The following is a 21,056-nucleotide window of genomic DNA, read 5'->3' as shown; positions in this document are numbered from 1 at the left end:
CATATCTGCCCCTCCCTGTTAAGACTGTAATGCTCCGGCCCACTCCCGTGTCCATGGTCCCTCCGCCCACCCCGATAGCCCCCGCGTTTCCCGACAGGTCCTTCGAATCAATCATCCTCCCACACAAACACAGCCACTCATCCATGCATTCCCCACATAAGTCAGTTAAAACACAAAAAATACAACAATAATGAATTTAAAAAGTGGGTACAGTCATCAATCAGACATACCCATTCACACCGCATTCCTAAGTGCGCACTCCTCCGGTAAGGCTGAAAAGGTCCCAAGAGTCTAAGGTGGTTGAGGGGAGCAAGAGGTCTTCCTATGCGCAGTGGGCATCCCCGTTTGTCCAAAAAACCAAGGCACTATGATAGATGAAATTAAATAAGTGCTATTCGAAATGGTATTGATATTCCCAGGGCGGTTGCAGCTAGTAATAGTCAAAGCAGTTGGGGCTGAGATAGCATGTCCAGAGGCCCTGGGACTATGGTTAGGCAAAACGTGGTGTTTAAAAACACAGCTGGAGAATGACCAGATGACCAGAAAGGGAAGCAGACAAAAGCTCCACAATATTGATGACAAGCTGTAGGAGAAACTCTCCCAGTCCACCAGGGGAAGAAGTCCAAACAAACAGAGTTCAGGAGGGAACGAGGGCAGTGATAGTACAAAGGTTGAGCCACAGGGGGGTGGGTGGGGGTAGGCGTCCGGAAGGGCTATGGCGGTGGCAATTGTAATCAACCGCCCAGTTCGTCCAGTCTCTACGGGCGCCCAGATTGTGTTTTCCCCCTCTGGAGCGGAGGCAGTCCAGGATAGCCCCCAAAGGTTCTGCAATCCGGATTTTTCTCTCAGATAGTCAGATCCACTACCATGGAGGGCTTTATGAATGGTGAGTAGCACCTTGAAGCGCACCCGGAGATCAACAGGTAGCCAGCGCAGCTCACGGAGGATCGGTGTTATGTGGGCGAACCGTGGTGCGCCCATGATCACTCGCGCGGCCGCATTCTGGACTAGCTGAAGTCGCCGGATGCTCTTCAAGGGCAGCCCCATGTAGAGCACATTGCAGTATTCCAGCCTAGAGATCACAAAGGCTCGAGTGACTGTTGTGAGGGCCTCCCGATTCAGGTAGGGCCGCAACTGGCGTACCAGGCGAACCTGGGCAAATGCCCCCCTGGTCACAGCTGACAAATGGTGGTCAAAAGTGAGCTGTGGGTCCAGGAGGACTCCCAAGTTGCGGACCCTGTCTGAGGGGTATAAATTTTGACCCCCCCAGCCTGAGTGATGGAACATTGGCCAAATTGTTGGGAGGGAAGCACAACAGCCACTCGGTCTTGTCCGGGTTGAGTACCAGTTTGTTAGCTCTCATCCAGTCCTTAACGGCCTCAAGACCCCGGTTCATCACGTCCACCGCTTCATTGAGTTGGCACGGGGCAACAGATACAACTGTGTATCGTCCGCGTATTGATGGTATTTTATCCCGTGCCTCCGAATGATCTCACCCAGCGGTTTCATGTATATGTTGAATAGTAGGGGGGATAAGACCGAGCCCTGCGGCACCCCATAAGTTAGGGGCCTCGGGGACATCTCTGCCCCCCCACCAACACCGACTGCGACCTGTCCGAGAGGTAGGAGGAGAACCACTGCAAGACAGTGCCTCCCACTCCCACCTCCCGCAGTCGTCGCAGAAGGATACCATGGTCGATGGTATCGAAAGCCGCTGAGAGGTCAAGGAGAACTAGGATGGACGCATGGCCTCCATCTCTGGCTCTCCAGAGATCATCGGTCAATGCAACCAAAGCGGTTTCTGTGCTGTAACCGGGCCTGAAGCCGGACTGGAAGGGGTCAAGATAGCTAGCTTCCTCCAAGGTACGCTGAAGCTGGAAGGCCACCACCTTCTCAACAACCTTCCCAACAAAGGGAAGGTTGGAGACTGGACGATAGTTATTAAGAATGGCTGGATCCAAGGATGGTTTCTTCAGGAGGGGTCTCACCACCGCCGCTTTAAGTGAGGCGGGGAAGTGCCCCTCCCGAAGAGAGGCGGTAACAACCGCCTGGATCCAGCCTCGTGTCACCTCACTGCTGTTGGCAACCAGCCAGGAGGGACACGGGTCCAGTATACAGGTGGAGGCGCTCACAGCTCGCATAGCCTTGTCCACATCCCCGGAGGCAACATCCTGAAACTCAACCCAGAGATGGTCTGCCAAGTTATTCCCCTGTGTCTCGGCTGGATCTGCGGGGGTGGAGTCCAAGTCCGACCGAAACCGAGCAACTTTGTCCGCCAAGAACTGGACATAATCCTCAGCCTTACCCTGTAAGGGATCCCCTGCCTCCCTCCTATTTAGGAGGGAGCGGGTTATCCTAAACAGGGCGGCTGGCTGGGACTCGGCGGACGCAACCAAGGTGGCGATGTGTGTTCTTTTAGTTGTCCTTATGCCCGGATGTATTCCTTGGTGCATGCTGTCAGAAGTGCTCGGTTCGATTCGGACCTATCGGACCTCCACACGTGCTCTAGGCGTCTCCTCCGGCGCTTCATCTCCCGGAGCTCCTCGGTGAACCAAGGAGGCCTCCGGGATCCGCCGACCCGGAGGGGCCGTAGTGGCGCAGTCCAATCAAGAGACTCCGATGCTGCCGAGTGCCAGGCAGCAACAAGAGTCTCCGCCGAACTGTGGGCGAGAGTATCAGAAATATCCCCAAGCTCCGTCTGGAACCTTAGGGGTCCATAAGTCGCCTGGGGCGGAACCACCTGGTCGGTTCCTCCTCCCTACGGTGGGGGTTTGGCCTCTGGAAGTCTAGCCTCAGTAGGCAGTGGTCTGACCACGACAGGGGTATGATCTCATTACCCCTCAGACCAAGATCACAAATCCACTGCTCCGAGAGGAATACGAGGTCGAGCGTGTGACCCGCTGAGTGGGTTGGGCCTCGAATTACCTGGGTCAAGCCCATGGCTGTCATGGAGGCCATGAACTCCTGCGCTCCATCAGAGTGTTCACCGAGCAAGGCAAATTGAAGTCCCCCAGACCATAAGCCTAGGGAACTCAATTGCTAGCTCGGCTACTGACTCGAGGCGAGGGGAGGGCTGCTGCAACGCAGTTGGGAGGCAGGTACGTTAGCAGCAGACCCACTTGACCCTTGAGGTCCAGCTTCACCAGTAGGGACTCACACCCGACAAGCTCCGGAGCAGGGATCCTACGAGGTGCTAAAGACTCCCGGACAACAATAGCCACACCGCCACCCTTCCCTGGGCTCTCGGCTGATGAAGCACCTGAAATCCGTCTGGGCACATCTCTACGAGGGGGATCCTCCCTCCGTGCCCAGCCATGTCTGGCAGTCTGCCAGGTCTGCCCTCTCGTCTAAAATTAAGTCCCGGACGAGAGGAGCCTTGTGAACAACAGACCTGGCATTTAGCGACAGCAGCCTGAGACCAGGGTCCTGATTACTCGCGCCATCTGACCTTGGAGTGGGACTCATAGGGCCGGAAGGAGGGATCTCTGTGATGTAGCGAGCCCTCCTTCCCCGGTAATGGCCAGCCCTAAAGTCCCTGCCGTATCTGTCTCTCCCTGTTATGACCGCAATGCTCCGACCCTCTCCCGTGGGCATAGTCCCCCCAACCACCCCAATGGCCCCCACTTTCCCCCAGGTCCTCCGAATCAGACATACTCATTCACTCACCCAAGCAGTCCCCACATAGAAGTTAAAACATATAAAATACATGGTAATAAAATGGTAAAAGTGGGATCATTCACTCAATCACATACAATCCCATGCACTCACCATACCAATTTAAAAAATTGCGCAGTGAAGTCCGTACAAGGCTATATCTTCTGCCAAGACCAGTAGAGAGTCCAGTATAGCAAATGGTAAAAAGAGAAAATATGAAGTCCAAGAGGGGTGTTCCGTTCCTCTCCTTTTTCCTCTAAGTTCCAAATCTACCCAACAGAGGGGGGGGTCACACCTTAAGGAGGGTCGAGTTAGGTGGAGCAGAAGGAGGGGGGGATCCAGGCGGTCGTAGTGGCAGCAAGCAAGCTGCCAGGTCTCATCAGGCGACCCGTCATATCGATCACCCCCTCTAATAAGTTCAATACAGTCCGAAGGGGAGGGTGGTTAAAGGCAGAATAGGTCCAAATGTCAATAATAGCAACAAAAGCCGGAAAGCCAGTCATGGTAGAAAGAGTCTAATGTACAAAAGTCTATTTACTGTATCAACCCTCTTAGTAATTAAAGCCAAAATTAGACCAAAGGAAAAACTCATCCCAGATGGAGAAAAGGGGGGTAAATACCCCATTCAAAGCTGGGCCAGGCGTTCTCAAGGGGCCTCAGCAGACGGAGAGTTAATCAGGCTTCCTCCCAAAAATAGTCTGACCAACAATCTTATGACCCGCTAAGCCACTAAGCCATGAAGTCCTCAAGCCGACATCAGCAGGTCAGCAGCTCAGCAGCACAGTGGCGATCGTAGCCGCGGCAGTCAAATAATAAATGCAAAAGGGAGGTCGGGTTTCATAGACCAGCTGGGCCGCGGTGTTGGGCGGCTCAGCGGAATCCACGATACCGCGTCTTCGGCGTCTTTGGAGGTGGCAGCCTTGGGGAGTAAAAACTCAGTAGTCCGCTGCCACCCCCAGGACCGGGAGATGTTCACGCTGCCTCAGCTCCCTCGGCTCACCTCCAAAACTCCAAAACTCAGTTCCTCCTTTCAACGGGGATTTTTGCAGGGGGAGGTCGGATTTCACAAATCAGCTGGGCCGCGGTGTTGGGCGGCGTCAGTGGAATCCACGGTGTCAGCGTCTTTCGGAGGTGGCAGCCCTGGTGAGTAAAACTCAGCAGTCCACTGCCACCCCTAGGACCCGGAGAGGTTCACGCTGCCTCAGTTCTCTCGGTTCACCTCCAAAACTCAATTCCTCCTCTCTACAGGGATTTTTTCTGTATGGAGCCAGAGCGAAGAACCCGGCAGACATGTTCCTCGCGCATGCGCTTTTATTCTATTCTCAATTCAAAATCTATGGGATACCATGAAAGCATACACAAGAGGCCTTACAATTGCCTATATGGTGAGAAAAAGGAGAAAGCAAAAAGAGCAACAAGAAGGCATGTGAAAAGAACTTAGAGAAGCGGAAAGAACTACAGAAAGATCCAAAGAATAAAACTAAAAAGGAAAAAATAGAGGTGATAAAACATAAGATCAATTTAATAACTCAAAAGGAATTAGCACAGAAAATCAAAATAGTCAGCCAGAACTACTTCGAACATGCCAACAAGCCAGGACAATGGCTGGCATATAGACTGAAGAACGAAAGAGAAAAAAGGATGATATATCAATTAAAGGATGATGAGGGAAGAACTCACTTCAAAGCAGAAGAAAAGAAGATATCATTCACAAATATTACACAAAACTATGCGCACAAGAAAATGGAGGAAATCAAAATAAAACAATATTTAAATTTAGAAAAGATAACCCCAATCTCAAAAGAACAAAGGGAGGCGATAAATAGACCCATTAGCTGAAGTGGAATCAGTCCTGAAAAATCAAAAAATAATAAAACACCAGGACCAGATGGAATACCAGTGGAACTTTACAAATATAACAAAATAATATTGGAAGAGCTAGGAGTGGAAATGTTTAATGAGGTTTTAGGAAAAGCCAAGATACTCGATTCATGGACTGAAGCAATAATATCCCTAATCCCGAAAAAAGAAACCGATTTACAAGAAATTCAAAATTACAGACCAATCTCATTATGAAACTCAGATTACAAAATATTTGCAGCAATTATGGCTGAATGAATCAAACAGGTCTTAAATGAACGAATACACCCAGACCAAAATGGTTTTTTACCCCATAGGCACATGAAAAATAACAAGAGTTATTCTAGACATAATAGAGTACTATGAGGCCTATTCAGAAAAGCAAATGGTACTGGTTTTCCTTGATGCACAAAAAGCATTCGATAACGTAATTTGGAAATTTATAACAATACTATTGGATGAGATGAAATTCGGAGAAAAATGTACAAAAATGATAGAAAGATTTTATAGTACCCAGTCAGCCAAAGTTCTGATGAATGTAGATCTAACAGAAAAGATTGAAATAAAAAAAGGAGTCAGACAGGGATGCCCTCTCTCTCCTCTGCTATTTATACTGACTTTGGAAACTTTACTAAATAAAATTCGGATGGACCAGGGATAAAAGGCCTAAACTCAAAAATGAAGAATATAAGGTCCAAGCCTATGCCGATGACTTAGTATTTGCTTTAGAGGACCCATTAGAATCTAGTTTGAAATTAATTCAAAAATTAGTAGAATATGGTGAAGTGGCAGGACTAAAGATCAATAAAGACAAAACAAAAATGATAACTAAGAATATGACAAAAAAGCAAGAAGAGGAACTGGAAGCAGCAACCGGTTTGCAATTAACTAAGAAAGTAAAATATTTGGGGATCTGGTTGTCAGCAAAATGTTCCACAATCAAAGAGGATAATTATAATAAATTAGTGATACAAATAAAGAAAGATTTAGAAAATTGGAAGAACATTCAGTTATCACTTATGGGACGTATAGCAACAATTAAAATGAATATCTTACCAAGAACTTTTCCTGTTGCAAACCGCTCCTATTAATCCAGGTAAAAAATTGTTTCAAGATTTAAAGAAATTAACTACTAGATTCATTTGGCAGGGACGCAAACCGAGGATCAAATTAAAGTCAATGCAAGACAGCAAGGAGAGGGGAGGCTTAGCACTACCAAATTGGGATCTATATGCAACTGCAGTAACAATGACAATGGTGAAGGACTGGACAGAGTTAAAAATGAAAGAATTCTGATCTTAGAAGGCCATGACCTGCAGGCAGGCTGGCATAATTTCTTATGGGATAACAAACATAAAACGCACAAATACTTTCAAAATCATTTAATTAGAAGAACTTTACTGCAACAATGGCCTAAAATAAAATAAAATCCACTATATGAAAACCCCAAATTGGCTATCACCAACAGAAAGAACGACACACCCAAATTTTACAGATTGGAACAAAATCCTAAGATACGGAGAACTAATTGACAGATAGGGAAACTTAAAAACAATTGAAGAATTGGCAGATCAGAATATGAAAGTGGTTTCTAACTTACCTCCAAATTAAAACCAAATACAATAAAGATATATGGTATTGAAATAGACCACACGAATTGGATAAAATTATTCAAAGTCCAGACAGAAAGATGATAGGGAAAATATACAAATTCCTCCTGAAGTATCAAATGGAAGAGGAAATTGTGAAAGAACAAATGATAAAATGGGCCCAGAACTTTGGCTATAATATTGAACTAGACAAATGGGAAAAATTTGGGGGAATAAATTTAAGAATGACACTATCAATCCCATACAAGGAAAACCAGTACAAAATGCTTTATAGATGGCATCTGGCACCATCAAGGTTGGCTAAAATTTCAACAAATACCTCTCCAAATTGCTGGAAATGTAATTCGGTACATGGCACATATTATCATTTATGGTGGACCTATGAAGAGGCAAAAAAATTCTGGAAAAGGATCAAAAATTGGCTGGAAGAAATGACAAGGGTTAAATTAGATTGGAAACCTGAATTCTTTCTATTAGGAATTATACTGGTGAAATACAAAGAAAATACAATATCTAATACTACATATACTTACAGCAGCAAGGATCGCTTTCGCCCAGAAGTGGAAAAACAAACTAACCCCAAATGAAGATGAAATAATAAGAAAAATTATGGACTGTGCCGAAATGGACAAATTAATGAAAGAAATACAGGGAAAGGAAGAATCAGAATTCTACCAGATATGGGATAATTGGTATAGATGGATGGAGCAAAGAAATAAAAAAGCAATGAAAGAATAGAATAACACTCAAAAATAATAGTTATGAGTAAAACTAGGGGTCATGATTGGTGAATTCAAATCAGGACGATAGCTGGAATATAGACTGTAGAATGCTAGAGAAAAAAGGAAATGATATGAAGCAAAAATGGGTGTGTGGAAATACCATCCCCAAGAAAATATGAACTGGGATTTGAAAGAGACACCTATAACAATAGAAAAAGAAAGGAAGGGAAGAAGGAAGGAAAGGAGGGGAGGAAGGAAGTAGAGAATGGAGGGACGAAGGAATGGAAAGGAGTGGAGGGTAGAAGAGAGGAAGAGAAAGAAAGATAGTAGGAGAGAGAAGAAGTGTGGAGGAGAGGTAAGGGAAGAAAAGAGGTAAGGAAATGTGGGTGGAAGGGAGAAAAAAAAGAGAGAGGGAGGAAGAAGAAAGAGAGAAAAGGTAGGAAGGAGAAGAAAAGGGGTAGGAGTAGGGAAGAAGTAAGGGAAGGAAGAAGGGGATGGAGAGGAGGAAGGAAGGAAGTAGAGAAGGAAGGGAGGGAGAAAAGAAAAGAAAGAGAAAACTATGTGGTGCCATAGCAGGATGGTAAACAAAGCATTTCAAACTATACCTTATATCCTTTCAAATGGAATAATAATAATATAAAAATGGCAAAGAAAAAGAATAATTATGTGAATGTATACCTATAAGGGTATGTAAGAGATAAATGACAGTAAAAATATAAAACATAATATAGGTAAATAATATTTGGTCATAAGTAGCTAAGTATAATTAAATAAAGAATTGTACATAAAAATGGATAACGAACAAGGAGATTATGAATACAAGATAGAAATGTATAGTAGGGAAAACACTAACTGCAAAGAAACTGATTCAGAACTGCGGTATGATATGCGATGGAACTTATTGTTCCTATGTTGTTTTTAAATTATGTGTTTGTTTCTGTTGATGTGCTTATGTGTTTAAAATAAAAATTTATTAAAAAAATAAAGTAAATTTTGTTTTAAAAAGGCAATTTTGGTGGCCATCACTAAAAAAGGACATAGAGAGCAACGTAGCTAGCTGCCCTATTTGTGTGGCAGCTAAAAGACATCAAGGGAAAATCCAGGACTCTTACAGAAGGTAACTGAACCTTCAGCACCCTGGAAAGAGATTGCTATGGACTTTATTGTAGAACTGCCAAAAAGTGCAGGGAATACTGTCATTTGGGTCATAACAGACCTGTTTTCAAAACAGGCACATTTTATACCTTGCTAAACGATCCCAACTGTCAAAAGTCCAGTCAAGTTATTCCTAATATACATTTATTGTCTTCATGGAGCCCTACAGAGAATTGTCTTTGACAGAGGGGTCCAATTCACCTCCAAATTTTGGGGGGCATTTTTAAACTTACTTAGCATTGCCCAGGGGTTGAGCTTTTCACACCATATGCCAACTAACAGTCAATATGAGAGAACTGTACTAGAACAATATCTAATATGTTTTATTAATTTTCAACAGAACAACTGGACTGAACTTTTACCTTTAACGGAAGTTGCATTCAATAACTCTGTACACTCAAGTACTGGTTTTACCCCTTTTACAGTACCAACAGGCCAGGATTTCAGCCCCATGCCTGAACTACCCACAGAAGAACCCACTATCCCCACTTAAGGAGTGGATGGACACTATGAAAAACATGGCCAGTAGTTAGATTAACTTTAGAGGAAGCAAGAGAGGCTTTTAAAATTCAAGCTGACAAGAAAAGAATGGAACCCAAACCTTTCCATGTTGGAGAAAGATATACTTATCTACAAAACTCCTGAAATCATTACAGCTATCAAAGAAATTTCATTGCACCTTTATCACTAGGGTCATCAATCCAGTAACAGTAGAACTACTCCTTCCAAAGACACTCAGGCAAGTCCACCCAGTATTTCACATTAGTTTACTCAAACGAGAAGACCACGCAGACCACCTGCACCTACACTACATGTTCCCATCATGATAGAAGGTGAACAACATTTTGAAATCAAGGAAATCCTTGACTCTAGGATCCACAGGAGGAAAACCCAATACCTAGTTGCTTAGAAGCATCTACCTTCATCTCAAAATGAATGGGTCACTAAACACCAAGTACCTTACTAAACAAATTTCACTCCCAATATCCTGACAAATCTTGTAAAAATACTATGATGGAATTTTTGTTTTTATCTTTTCACAGGTGTTTCTCTCCTTTTTCTAAGGAAGGCAGCATGTCAGATCCCTAAAAGTGATAATTCCATTCAATTGGGAGGAGGGGGGCCTTGGAGGCAATTTATTAGCAGTGCCTGTGACAACTGATATTTTACAACTGCTTTCCTAGCATCTAAGCGCCTTGTGATCCCCTCACCTTTTGGGGAAGGTTTATGATGGCCATGTGGGATGGTTCACTTTAATATCTAATGGAAGATAGCCATGGGAATGTATGTTTATCCGGTTCTCTGGGCAGTTGGTAAAGGAACCATCTCACATTTGTGCATTGGCTAAAATCTGCATTCTAACTAATGGGAGGGGTCTCTACTGCTTTAATTCTACTTCCATTGCTTAAGGGGATTCAGACTTTGAACTTAATGGTTTCCTTTCTATTTAATTAAAGCTTCCTTTTGAAATACTCCCTTTCAAGAATCTTCACTTTCTGAAGTTAGGAGAGGCAATCCTACATCTTCGAATAACATGTGCATGTGGTTTGGATTCAATGACTATGCTTGTTTTCAGCTGGTAAGATCTTACCTCTGACTTTGACCAAAAATTTGCAAGTTCCCTTATTCCTAGCTCTGTCATACACAGTATATTGGATTTGTGATCTCCTTCTGAAAATATGATCCTGGTGGAAGTCCTTTCAAGACACACTAAAATGAAATAAAGTTATGTTAAATTTTAAAAAGACAGCAATGTCTCATTCTTGCAGTATATATTTTAGAGAATGGACTAAAGTTAATATTATACTTATCTGGAACTTCTGAGAATATGACCTTTTTAAACACCATCTACTGATATGCAACAACAATAATACTATAGCGTCACTGGTAGACTCCCACTGCAATGAACAAGGACACATTCAATTTTGCAGTTACTAAGATTATTGGACGAACAGGCACAAAACAGCCAGGGAAGTGAAATAGGCCCCTCATCAGTCAACAGGAGCACTGATTTACCACCAGCCTATCAAGTACTTAAAAGGCAAGGGTTGGGCAGCACAAGCAAATAATAGCTAATGTCATAAAAGCCAGACACCAACACACCCCAATCAACATCTAAAAAAGCCAATTACAACAGGCAATATGTATACCACACACGAACAGCACACACTCAGCTAGAGAGAAGTTCCCTGAAGATGGGGTCCAGCAGGAGTCTGAAAGCTTGGAAGACAAAACCTCTGGTCCTGCTGACTGACCTAGATTGGATCCTGCAACACTCTATGTGGATATAAAATAAGCACTGGTATATAAAAGTTATAGGGACACAATAACTCAGGGGCTAAGATACTGAGCTTGTCAATCAGAAAGGTCAGCAGTTTGGTGGTTCAAATCCCTAGCACCGTGCAATGGAGTGAGCTCCCATTACTTGTCACAGCTTCAGCCAACCTAGCAGTTTGGAAGCATGTAAAAATGCAAGTAGAAAAATAGGAACCACCTTTGGTGGGAAGCTAACAGCATTCTGTGCACCTTCGGCATTTAGTCATGCCAGCCACATGACCACGGAGACGTCTTCGGACAATGCTGGCTCTTTGGCTTTGAAACAGAAATGAGCACCACCCCCTGGAGTCTGGAATGACTAGCACATATGTGCGAGGGGAACCTTTACCTTTTTAATATAAAAGTTGATCTTGCATCTTGTTACTCAATTGCTAGACTGCAAAATTATTTGGGCTGCATATTTGAAAGAAAGATGAGGAACTAAAATGCTATAAATTTCTCAATTCATACTAGTGCCAAAGTCTGAGGTTTGCCATGCCTGAGGGGGCCAACAGTGGAGCTGCGCTGACACAGTGAGAGGCTGCAGCAGCAGAGTCGAAACCCAGCTGATGCTGAAATCCAGCTAATCATAACCAGCAGTGATTCAGATGACAATCAGCTACTCCAGAGCATCCAGCGGCACACAAAGAGAAGAGCCAGGGAGCTGCAGCTGTTCTGCCAATGAGCAGCTATTGAGCTGGCATCAGCTGAATGGGTCTGGTCAGCTTGTTGCAGGGGTGGGGAGGGCATGGCTGATTGCTGCGGCAGTGGGATGCAGCGCAGCTCTGAACTTTAAAAGATGCTGGAAGGCAGACGCTCCCAGCGCTGACTATACATCTAATTTTGATCTGGAACCCATTGTGTGCCAGAGTCCAGCTTATGAAATCCAGGAAGCCTCAACACATGTGGCATATTACTGGTTTAGATCCAAAGCTTGGAACTTTGAGAGATAGTCAGCATTTGGAGCATCTGCCTTCCAGTGTCTTTTAAAGTTCAGAGCCACGCCACATCCTGCCGCCACAGCAATCAGCATCAGGGCCTTGAACAGGCCTTTATAGTTCAGGTGGACACCAGCGACATGGAGGTGGCTGCCATCCTTCTCCAGATGAATGAACAGGGCAGATTACAGCCATGCACATATACGTCCCATAAACTTACAGAAACCAAACGGACATGGGCCACTTGGGAAAAGGAGAATTCTGTGGTCCAGTGGGCCCTCATGACCTGGTGTCACCTCCTGGAGGAGAGTAAAGTTCTGTTCAAGATGCGGACAGACCATAAAAACCCCAAGGTATTCCAAACCCTGCAGAGATTGTCACCCCGGGAGGTGCGATGGGCACAGTATTTCCAATGCTCCTGGTTTGCTTTGAAATACATCCCCACGGGTAGAAACTTCATGGCAGATGCTCTATCAAGGATGCCTCAATATAACAGCTGCCAGGAGGAGGTGATACACCCCCTCATTCCCCTTCTCCGCAACAAGCCACATGGGTTTCAGCCCGATGGCCTGGCATAAGTGCAGATGAGTTAACCCATCAGTTATGGGATGGACTGCTGACTGGCTCCTGATTCCTAGAGCACCAGCAATTGCTCACCCAACAGGAGAGGTTGGCATGGAAAGGCAGTAAATTATATGTGCCCCACACCCTAAAGCCCCAAGTACTACGTAACAGGCATGATGTGAAACAGGCAGGACACTTTGGGTTTCTCAAATCCCTGCATTTAGCCAAGAGACAGTTCTGGTGGTCCCAGATGCAACACAAAATAGAGGACTATGTCAAAGGATGTCCAGTATGTGTGACCATGGGAAAGCCCCCTGACCTCTAGCAGTCTGTGGCCAACCTGGGAGGAGATAGCTATGGACTTCATTGTGGAGCTTCTGGAGAGCAATGGCCAGACTGTCATATGGACGGTCATCAATTTGTTTTCAAAATAGGCACATTTTGTACCATGCCATGGGCACAAAAATTGGCTAAACTGTTCCTCGCACATATCTATCACCTCCACAGTGTGCCACGGAAGTTTAACTCAGATCAGAGGGTACAGTTCACAGCCAGGTTCTGATAGAGTTGAATAATAGAGTTGTCCCAGGGTTTAAACTCGGCATTTCACCCAAATACTAACAGGGTGGCAGAGAGAGCCAATGCTGTAGTGGGAAGATATTTCAGAAGCTATGTCACCTACCAGCAAACCAATTGGGCAGAGCTCCTGCCATTTGTGGAGGTGGCATATAACAATGCTGTCCATAGCAGTACGGGTTTTACTCCCTTCCAAGTGGTGCATGGAATAGACTTTGTTCCCATACCTGAATACTCTCGGGAATCCCCTTCCCCTGTTGGCCCAAAGGAGTGGATAGAAACCTTCCAGGGGGTGTGGGGATCCATAAAATTGGCCTTGAGAAAAGCAGCAGAAACCCACAAAGTACAACAACAGGAAATGGTCTCTACAGAAGCCATTCCAGGTGGGGGAGAGAGTGTACCTGTCGACCAAATACCTGAAATTGAAGGTCCCCTGTTGAAAATTGGGTCTGAAGTTCCTAGGCCCAGTCTCATTGTGTGGATAATTAACTTTGTGACAGTGGAGCTGAAACCACCCCAACTGTTAGGGAAAGTCCATCCCGTCTTCCATAGTAGTCTATTGAAATAAGTAGGAGAGGCCTCCGTCCAGTCATGAACGGCACCAGTATCCAGCCCTATGGAGGTAGGGGGTAGACCCATTACAAGATCGACCAGATATTAGATTCCCAGCTACAAAGGGGGCAGTTGCAATGGAAGGGTTATCCCATCACAGAGGCCTTCTGTGATGACCTAGGGCATGGCACAAAAGCAACACAGCCAGAGAATAGTTCTAGCTCCCCTTTATTACTCCAACTTTTCCCCCAAACATCAGTAAGCAATGTGAGCAAATCAGTAACCAGGGCCAGCAGTCTAGTAAGCAAGGTTTGTAAAGCAGTAACCAAGGCAAGAAGTCCAGTAAGCAAGGTTAGCAAAACAGTAACCAGAGCCAGAAGTTCAGCGAAGCAGGCAAACCAGGCAAGCCCCACAAGACAGCACGGTAATTTCCAGACGTCAGCAAGTGCACACAGATGCTCCACAGATTCAATGCTTGTTCCCAACAAATGCCCCTACCACCGGCATCTCTTTTACATCTCAGCCCCTCATAGCCAGCTCAGTCTGTGTTGTTCTCACCTTCTCTCTTCTCTGCGTGCTCTAGGATCAGGAGGTCCTTGCTCATCATCTGAGCTCTGTCTCTCATGTTCATTTTGCCCCTGTTCCTCCCTGTCTACAAGCTGTTCTAATCCTAAAATGCCTTGGCCTCACTGGCTCTGCCCTTCCGCAGTTTCCTCCAAAGCCAATTTGGAACTCATTGTGTGCCAGAGTCTGGCTTATTAAATCCAGGAAGCCTCAACATGTGTGGCATATTGCTGGTTTAGGTCCGGTACTCGGACCTTTGAGAAATAGCTTGTAGAGCATTATGTACTAAATTAAAAGTATATAAATTTATAAAGTGTGTTTCATGTACAGCTTTTACATTTATGTACTGTCACTTTATTGTTTAATTTACTTTTTTTCTTTGTACATCTTTACTCACTCTGTCAAAATGCCATCAGCAGTATCTCGTCCCTCTGGAGTATCCCAGAATACCCTGGATGTTAATTTATTGGGTTCTGCTATTTTCTCCTTTACACTTGGACACTGAATTCTTGGCGATTCCATATCTATATATAAAACACAGACAAACATGATGATTTGTTTTAAGCTAATGTTTACTGAAGCATAGAACATTTTTAAACAATAGTAATAACATTAAGCCACAAACTGCTACCAGGACAGTTAAAATTAAACTGTTGAATATTAAAATGAAATTATGTTTTCTAAAATACTAGAGAACTATTTATAACAACACTTGTGCAAAGAAATAAAATGTTTTACACAAAGTGATTTTTTGCCTATTCTTCAATTTTAGTTACCTGTACTTTTCAAAATTATTCTAATTTTGTAAAAATAAGTGCTTTTTCTATTCAAAGAGTCTTCAGTTTCACTACATTATAATTGGCACCCCCACTTTTGTAAAATACTTTTACCCATTTTTATCATTCATGTTGTATTTCAAGGAAACATGGTTTCTTTGGAGAAGAAATTATTGTTTTCAGAAGCTCTTTTTCAGAAGCTACTCTGAAAAGCTAAAGAATCAGTTCTCAACAAATGAACCAGCAAACATGTGGAAAACTCTTAAAAATATCACAGTTACAGCAAACCACCTTTCCAAGCTAAAGGAAATCAATAACTGCCAGATGACCTGAATGTGTTTTACTGTAGGTTTGAGAGAAAACTACTGCCATCCATCCCCACGATCCCCATCTCAGACACACCAGCAACAGCTAAGCCTCCTACAACCTACCCTATTCCATTGGGCCCACCACCTCTGGTGATTACAGAGAATGAGCTATAAAGCCTATTTCACAGACAAAAGCCAGGAAAAATGCCAGATCCAAACAAGATGACTCCTTGTTTAAAAGCTTGTGCTGACCAACTACCCCCCATCTTCACTCGATCTTTAATAAATCACTAGAGATGTGCTATGTTGCTTCTTGCTTCAATTGCTCTACTATCATCCCAGTGCCGAAGAAACCCTCCATCAAGGAACTGAATGACTTGAGACTGGTTGCTCTAACATCTGTAGTTATGAAGACCTTTGAAAGACTAGTGCTCGGCACTGAGAACCACCACGGATCCGTTGTTAGACCCCTTGCAATTTGCCTACCGAGCAAAGATCGACAGATGATGCTGTTAATATGACTCTGCACTATTTCCTGCAACATCTTGAATCTCCAAAGACCTATGCAAGGGTCCTCTTTGTAGACTTCAGCTCAGCATTCAATACCATCATTCCAGATATTCTTCTAACTAAACTAAATGAGATAGCTGTACCTGACCACACTTGCAAATGTATCATAAGACAGGAAGCAGCAGATGAAATTAGGCAAAAATCATGTCAGATACCTGTACAATTAGCACAGGAACCCCCAAGGCTGCGTGCTCTCTCCACTTTTCTTCTCTCAATACACCAATGACTGCATCTCAAAAGATCCCTCTGTTAAAATACTGAAGTTTGCAGATGACAGTGATTGGTCTCATTTGAGACAACGATGAATCTGCATACAGATGGGAGATTGAACAACTAGCCTTATGGTACAGCCAGAACAATCTTGAAGTAAATACACTCAAAACTGTAGAAATAGTAGTGGATTTTAGAAGAAAACCTTCTATACTACCATCTCTTATACTACTGGACAACACAGTATCAACAGTAGAGTCCTTCAAGTTTCTAGGTTCTATCATATCTCAAGACTTAAAATGGACATCAAAAACATCATCAAAAAAGCACAACAAAGAATGTTCTTTCTGTGCCAACTCAGAAAGCTCAAACTGCCCAAAGAGTTGCTTATTCAGTTCTACAGAGGAATTATTGAGTCTGTCATCTGCACCTCCATAACTGTCTGGTTTGGCTCTGCAACCAAATAAGACAAACATAAGACTTTGGGAGGCGGTGATGATGTTGTGACGATACGACGTGCTATCTTGGAGCTCCAAGATCGCTGTCGATATCTCTGCCGCTAGATGGTCCTTTTGGACCTAAACCATCCCGTAGAGATGGTGATAGAGATCTTAGGGACATCACAAAGTCCCTGATTGATCTAGGAGAAGCTCTTTTTTCTGGTGACAGAGAAGCATCTATTGAAGCTGCTGAAATTGGGACAGCTCCAGAATGGAAGGAAAACAGGAGAGAAAATGTGTCAAATTGGTGAGATAAATTTTATTATTAGAGAAGAGATCACCCCCCAAAACCAAAAGTTAAATTGAAATTGAAGACAGAAGAGAGTAAGCGGTGAGATTAAGCCAGAATTAAACTTAGTGTTGTTTTTTTTTTGTTTTTTTTTTCGGATGGAATTTTTACAAATGTTTCCTACTTTTTAAATTGGATTGTTTAATTTTTCTTCTTCTATTTTTAATTCTTTTTTCATACTTATGGATTAAGAATTTCTTTTTTTTTACAATGCCTGATCGGATTGTTTTTCTTTTAAGAACTTTTCTCCTTAAGTTTGGAATACAAAGAGGGATGTAAAAGCAGAGGTCAAAGAAGTAACACTGCCACTTAGAGGCTGGATGTTTGGAAACATTGTTTTTCTCTTTTCTCTTTGAACATTTGACTTATATCTCAAGGCTTCTGAGTTTGTTTATTGAAAGTGATAGTGAGAAGAGCACGGGTTGTTTATAAAGGTGCTCTTCTGGAGTACTATTGGTAGCTGAACTCAAGTGAAGGGAAAGCCTTGACCTGAAAGATTATAATGAACTTTAATGGCACAACATGAAAAAGAAACATTAATATTGCAAATGATTATGCTAGAAATTCAAAAAATACTAGTAACAACAGAGAATATTGAGAAGAGAATGGAGAACATAGAATACAGAACAGGAAAAATTGATGGAAAAATTGAGGATACTTATCAAACAATGATGAAAGTTGAGGACAGAGTTCTAAAGATTGAAGAAAAAGATGAACAAAGAGATAAGAAAACTGTTGATATTGACAGTAAACTGAGCATGGTCAGAAATGGCAAGAGTGGAATATGGAAAGGGGAGACTGACGGATTGGAACTCTATCTCAGACCTCAAAATATAGAAGAAAAGAAAGAAAATTTGCAGAAGTAATGGGCCAACTATAGAAGCATTACTCACAGCAGACAATTGCTTCTTTTGGTGAACATGCGCAAGGAACATGACTGCCTGAGTTTTATCGCTCCGGTTTTTCTGAGGAAAAAACGCTTAAAAGGTATGAAGCCGAGGTTTGAGGACTGAACTAGAATGAGTAGCAAGAACAACATAGGGGGGATTCGGTGAGGCAGCTCTCAGTGGAAAATACTGCTCCTGGAAGAGCTGTTTTCAGAAAACGCTACCGATCCTGCAACTATCGCACCAGCTCCGGTCGCCATCTTACCGGCTCCGATTGTCGTGGCTGTGGTTTTGGGCGCTGACCTGGCTTTGTCGTGTCAAGGGGCCTGCAAGTTCATCGCTGTTCCATCTGTCTCCAGAACGCTGCTGATTCTGCAGCTATCCCACCAGCTCCGGCTGCTCTGGTCGCCATCTTGCCGGCTCCAGTTGTTGCGGCTGCTGTTTTGGGCGCAGGCGCGGGCCTGGCTTTGTCATGTTGTGGGGGCTGCCGGTTCATCGCTGTTCTGTCTGTCTCCAGCCGCCATTCCATCTGCTTTGGTCTGTTTTGGTCATCGTAGCTGGCCCTGCTGCGTTGGGGCAGCTGCCGATCTTGCTGCTGCCCCGCCTGCCCCAGTCACCTGCTCCAGTCGCCGCAGCCACCGGTCTATCTGTTTGGGCCACCGCAGCTTGGCCTGCTGCCTGGAGGAGACTGCCGACCCTGCCGACCGCTGTTTCATTCGCTCCAGCCGTTGACCTGCCCCTGCTGCCTTAGGGGGCAGCCAACTGCCGCTGTTTCGCCCACCTGGCCACCACGACCGCTGTCCCATCACCGCCGGCCTGGCTCTGCCGCTTCAGGGGGGCGCTGGGTCATGCCGCAGTGCCTGCCCTGCTGCCTGTGGAGCCGTAGAGCTGGAGAAACCTGTGTTGGTGTGACCTGGGGCTGGGCGGCTGGCTTTTCTGCCGCCGCCATTCCATCTTGGATGCAGTTCCCCCTCCCTCCCTCCTCTTCTTCCTTCACTGTGGCTTTGACTTTGGACACCGTTGCCACTGGATGCTTTGCTCAGCATGGGCCCTTCTTTCGTTGTCGCCCCGGCTACTGTGGCCCTAGTGCTCTGGGCCTTGGGACCTCAAGCGTGCCAGGCCCAGAGGAACTGCTGCCATGTTGATTACCGTTTTGCGACATATGGCCCCCCTAGAGAGGGAGGACAGGGTTGAAGAACTGGGGAACTTGCTCCTTTCAACCAGCGCCAGCCTTTCCAGTCCCCCAGACTTTGGCACCCTTTCCCAGACTGCGTGGGGGAAGAGTGAGGAGTTTTCCTCCCCCCCAAAAAATTGTTACCATCTCAGCCGCCTCAGACTGCGCTGACCTAAGAATCTGCGTTTTAATTTGTGTGTTGAGTGCATGCTAGTATGATTGTGAGAATGAATGTGCCTACTTTTAAATTCATTAGTTAATTATTTTTATTGCTGTTTTTGTATTTTAACAATTATTGTGGGGTGTGTTTGTGCGGAATGCCTGTCAAGTGAATGTGATGGGACTGGGGGTGCGACCTGGAGCCCCCTCCACTGAGTGCAGAAGCAGAAGTGGATGGGGGCCCTGATCCGCCCTTCGCCCTAGAGTGAATGCTGTGTGTGTCTTGCTGTGAAGAATGGGGGCCATGGGAGAGGGGGGGGTCTATGGGTGGGGAAGAGGGTCGGGGCATTTTGGTCATGACCGGGAGGGGAAGATATGATGGGAGCCATAGAGCTAGCCATTACTGGGGAAGGAGGACTCGCTACATTACAACAATTTCTTGTTCCGGCCCTTCAGGCTCACCTCAAGAACCTGGTGGCAGAGGAGTTCAGGGCCCTGGTCTCAGGTTGCTGTTGCTAAATGCCAGGTCTGTTGTGAATAAGGCTCCCCTCATCCGGGACTTGATGGGTTTTGGGTGCTTCACCAACCACGACACCAGAGAAGGGGTGGAAAAATGCACCCATTTTTCCGCTCTTATTGCGTCCGCAGAATCTTGCCCAGCTGCCCTGTTTAGGGTGACCCGCTCCCTCCTGAAAGGTGAGGGGGTGGTGGAACCCCTGCAGGGAAGGGCCAAGGAATTTGTTCAGTTTCTGTTGGACAAAATCACTCAGTTTCGGACAGACCTAGACTCCGCTTGGGCAATACCAGCCGAGGTGCCGAGGGCAAGTCTAAGTCGGTTTTCCTGGGATGAGTTCGATTTTGTCACCCCTGAGGAAGTGGATAAGGCCATGGGAGCGATGAGCGCCTCCACCTGCTTACTGGACCTGTGCCCCTCCTGGCTGGTTTCGACCAGCAGGGAGGTGACACACGACTGGCTCCAGACGATCACCAACAGTTCTTTGCAGGAGGGGTCTTTTCCACAACCATTAAAGGAAGCGGTGGTGAGGCCCCTCCTCAAGAAGCCTTCCCTGGATCCAGCCGTCCTGAAAAACTACCATCCGGTCTCCAACCTCCCTTTTTGGGGGAAGGTTGTTGAGAAGGTGGTGGCGCTTCAACTCCGACGGACCTTGAATGAAGCGGATTATCTGGATTCCTTTCAGTCTGGTTTCAGGCCTGGGTACAGCACAGAAACCGCTTTGGTCGCTCTGACCGATGATCTCTGGCAGGCTAGGGATAGAGGGCATTCCTCAATCCTGGTGCTTCTTTGGTATTTTTTTTTTTTTTGGTATTTTATTTGGATTTATAGGCCGCCCTTTTCCCTGAGGGGACTCAGGGCGGCTTACAATCATTAGGGAGGGGGTGTAATTCAAAACAAACAATATGTGAACAAAATAAATAAAGTAATAAAAACACAACTTGCATTCAACATTCAACATTCGGGTGGGGCAATTTAGAAACTTATCCCCAGGCCTGTTGGGATAGCCAGGTCTTAAGGGCTGCGCGGAAGGCCTGGACGGTGGTGAGGGTGCGTATCTCAACGGGGAGATCGTTCCACAGGGTCGAGCTGCAACAGAAAAGGCTCTCCTCCGTGTAGTCGCCAGTCGACATTGACTGGCGGATGGGATTCGGAGGA

The 21,056-nt window shown here is 45.1% G+C and overlaps 1 protein-coding gene across 1 annotated transcript in view; it reads right to left on the bottom strand.

Moving 5' to 3' along the window:
• SRPX (sushi repeat containing protein X-linked) overlaps positions 1 to 21,056 on the bottom strand; it is a 169,652-nt gene that overhangs the window by 28,875 nt on the left and 119,721 nt on the right. Inside the window, 3 exon segments of the mRNA XM_032219173.1 lie at positions 10,593 to 10,669; positions 10,671 to 10,711; positions 14,905 to 15,035. Of these exon segments, the coding sequence (XP_032075064.1) occupies positions 10,593 to 10,669; positions 10,671 to 10,711; positions 14,905 to 15,035 (249 nt within the window).

Source organism: Thamnophis elegans, chromosome 6 (assembly GCF_009769535.1).
Source record: "Thamnophis elegans isolate rThaEle1 chromosome 6, rThaEle1.pri, whole genome shotgun sequence".
NCBI classification, from domain to species: domain Eukaryota; kingdom Metazoa; phylum Chordata; class Lepidosauria; order Squamata; family Colubridae; genus Thamnophis; species Thamnophis elegans.
Note: the sequence above shows the minus strand (reverse complement) of the source record. Positions and strands in the feature narration are given on the sequence as shown.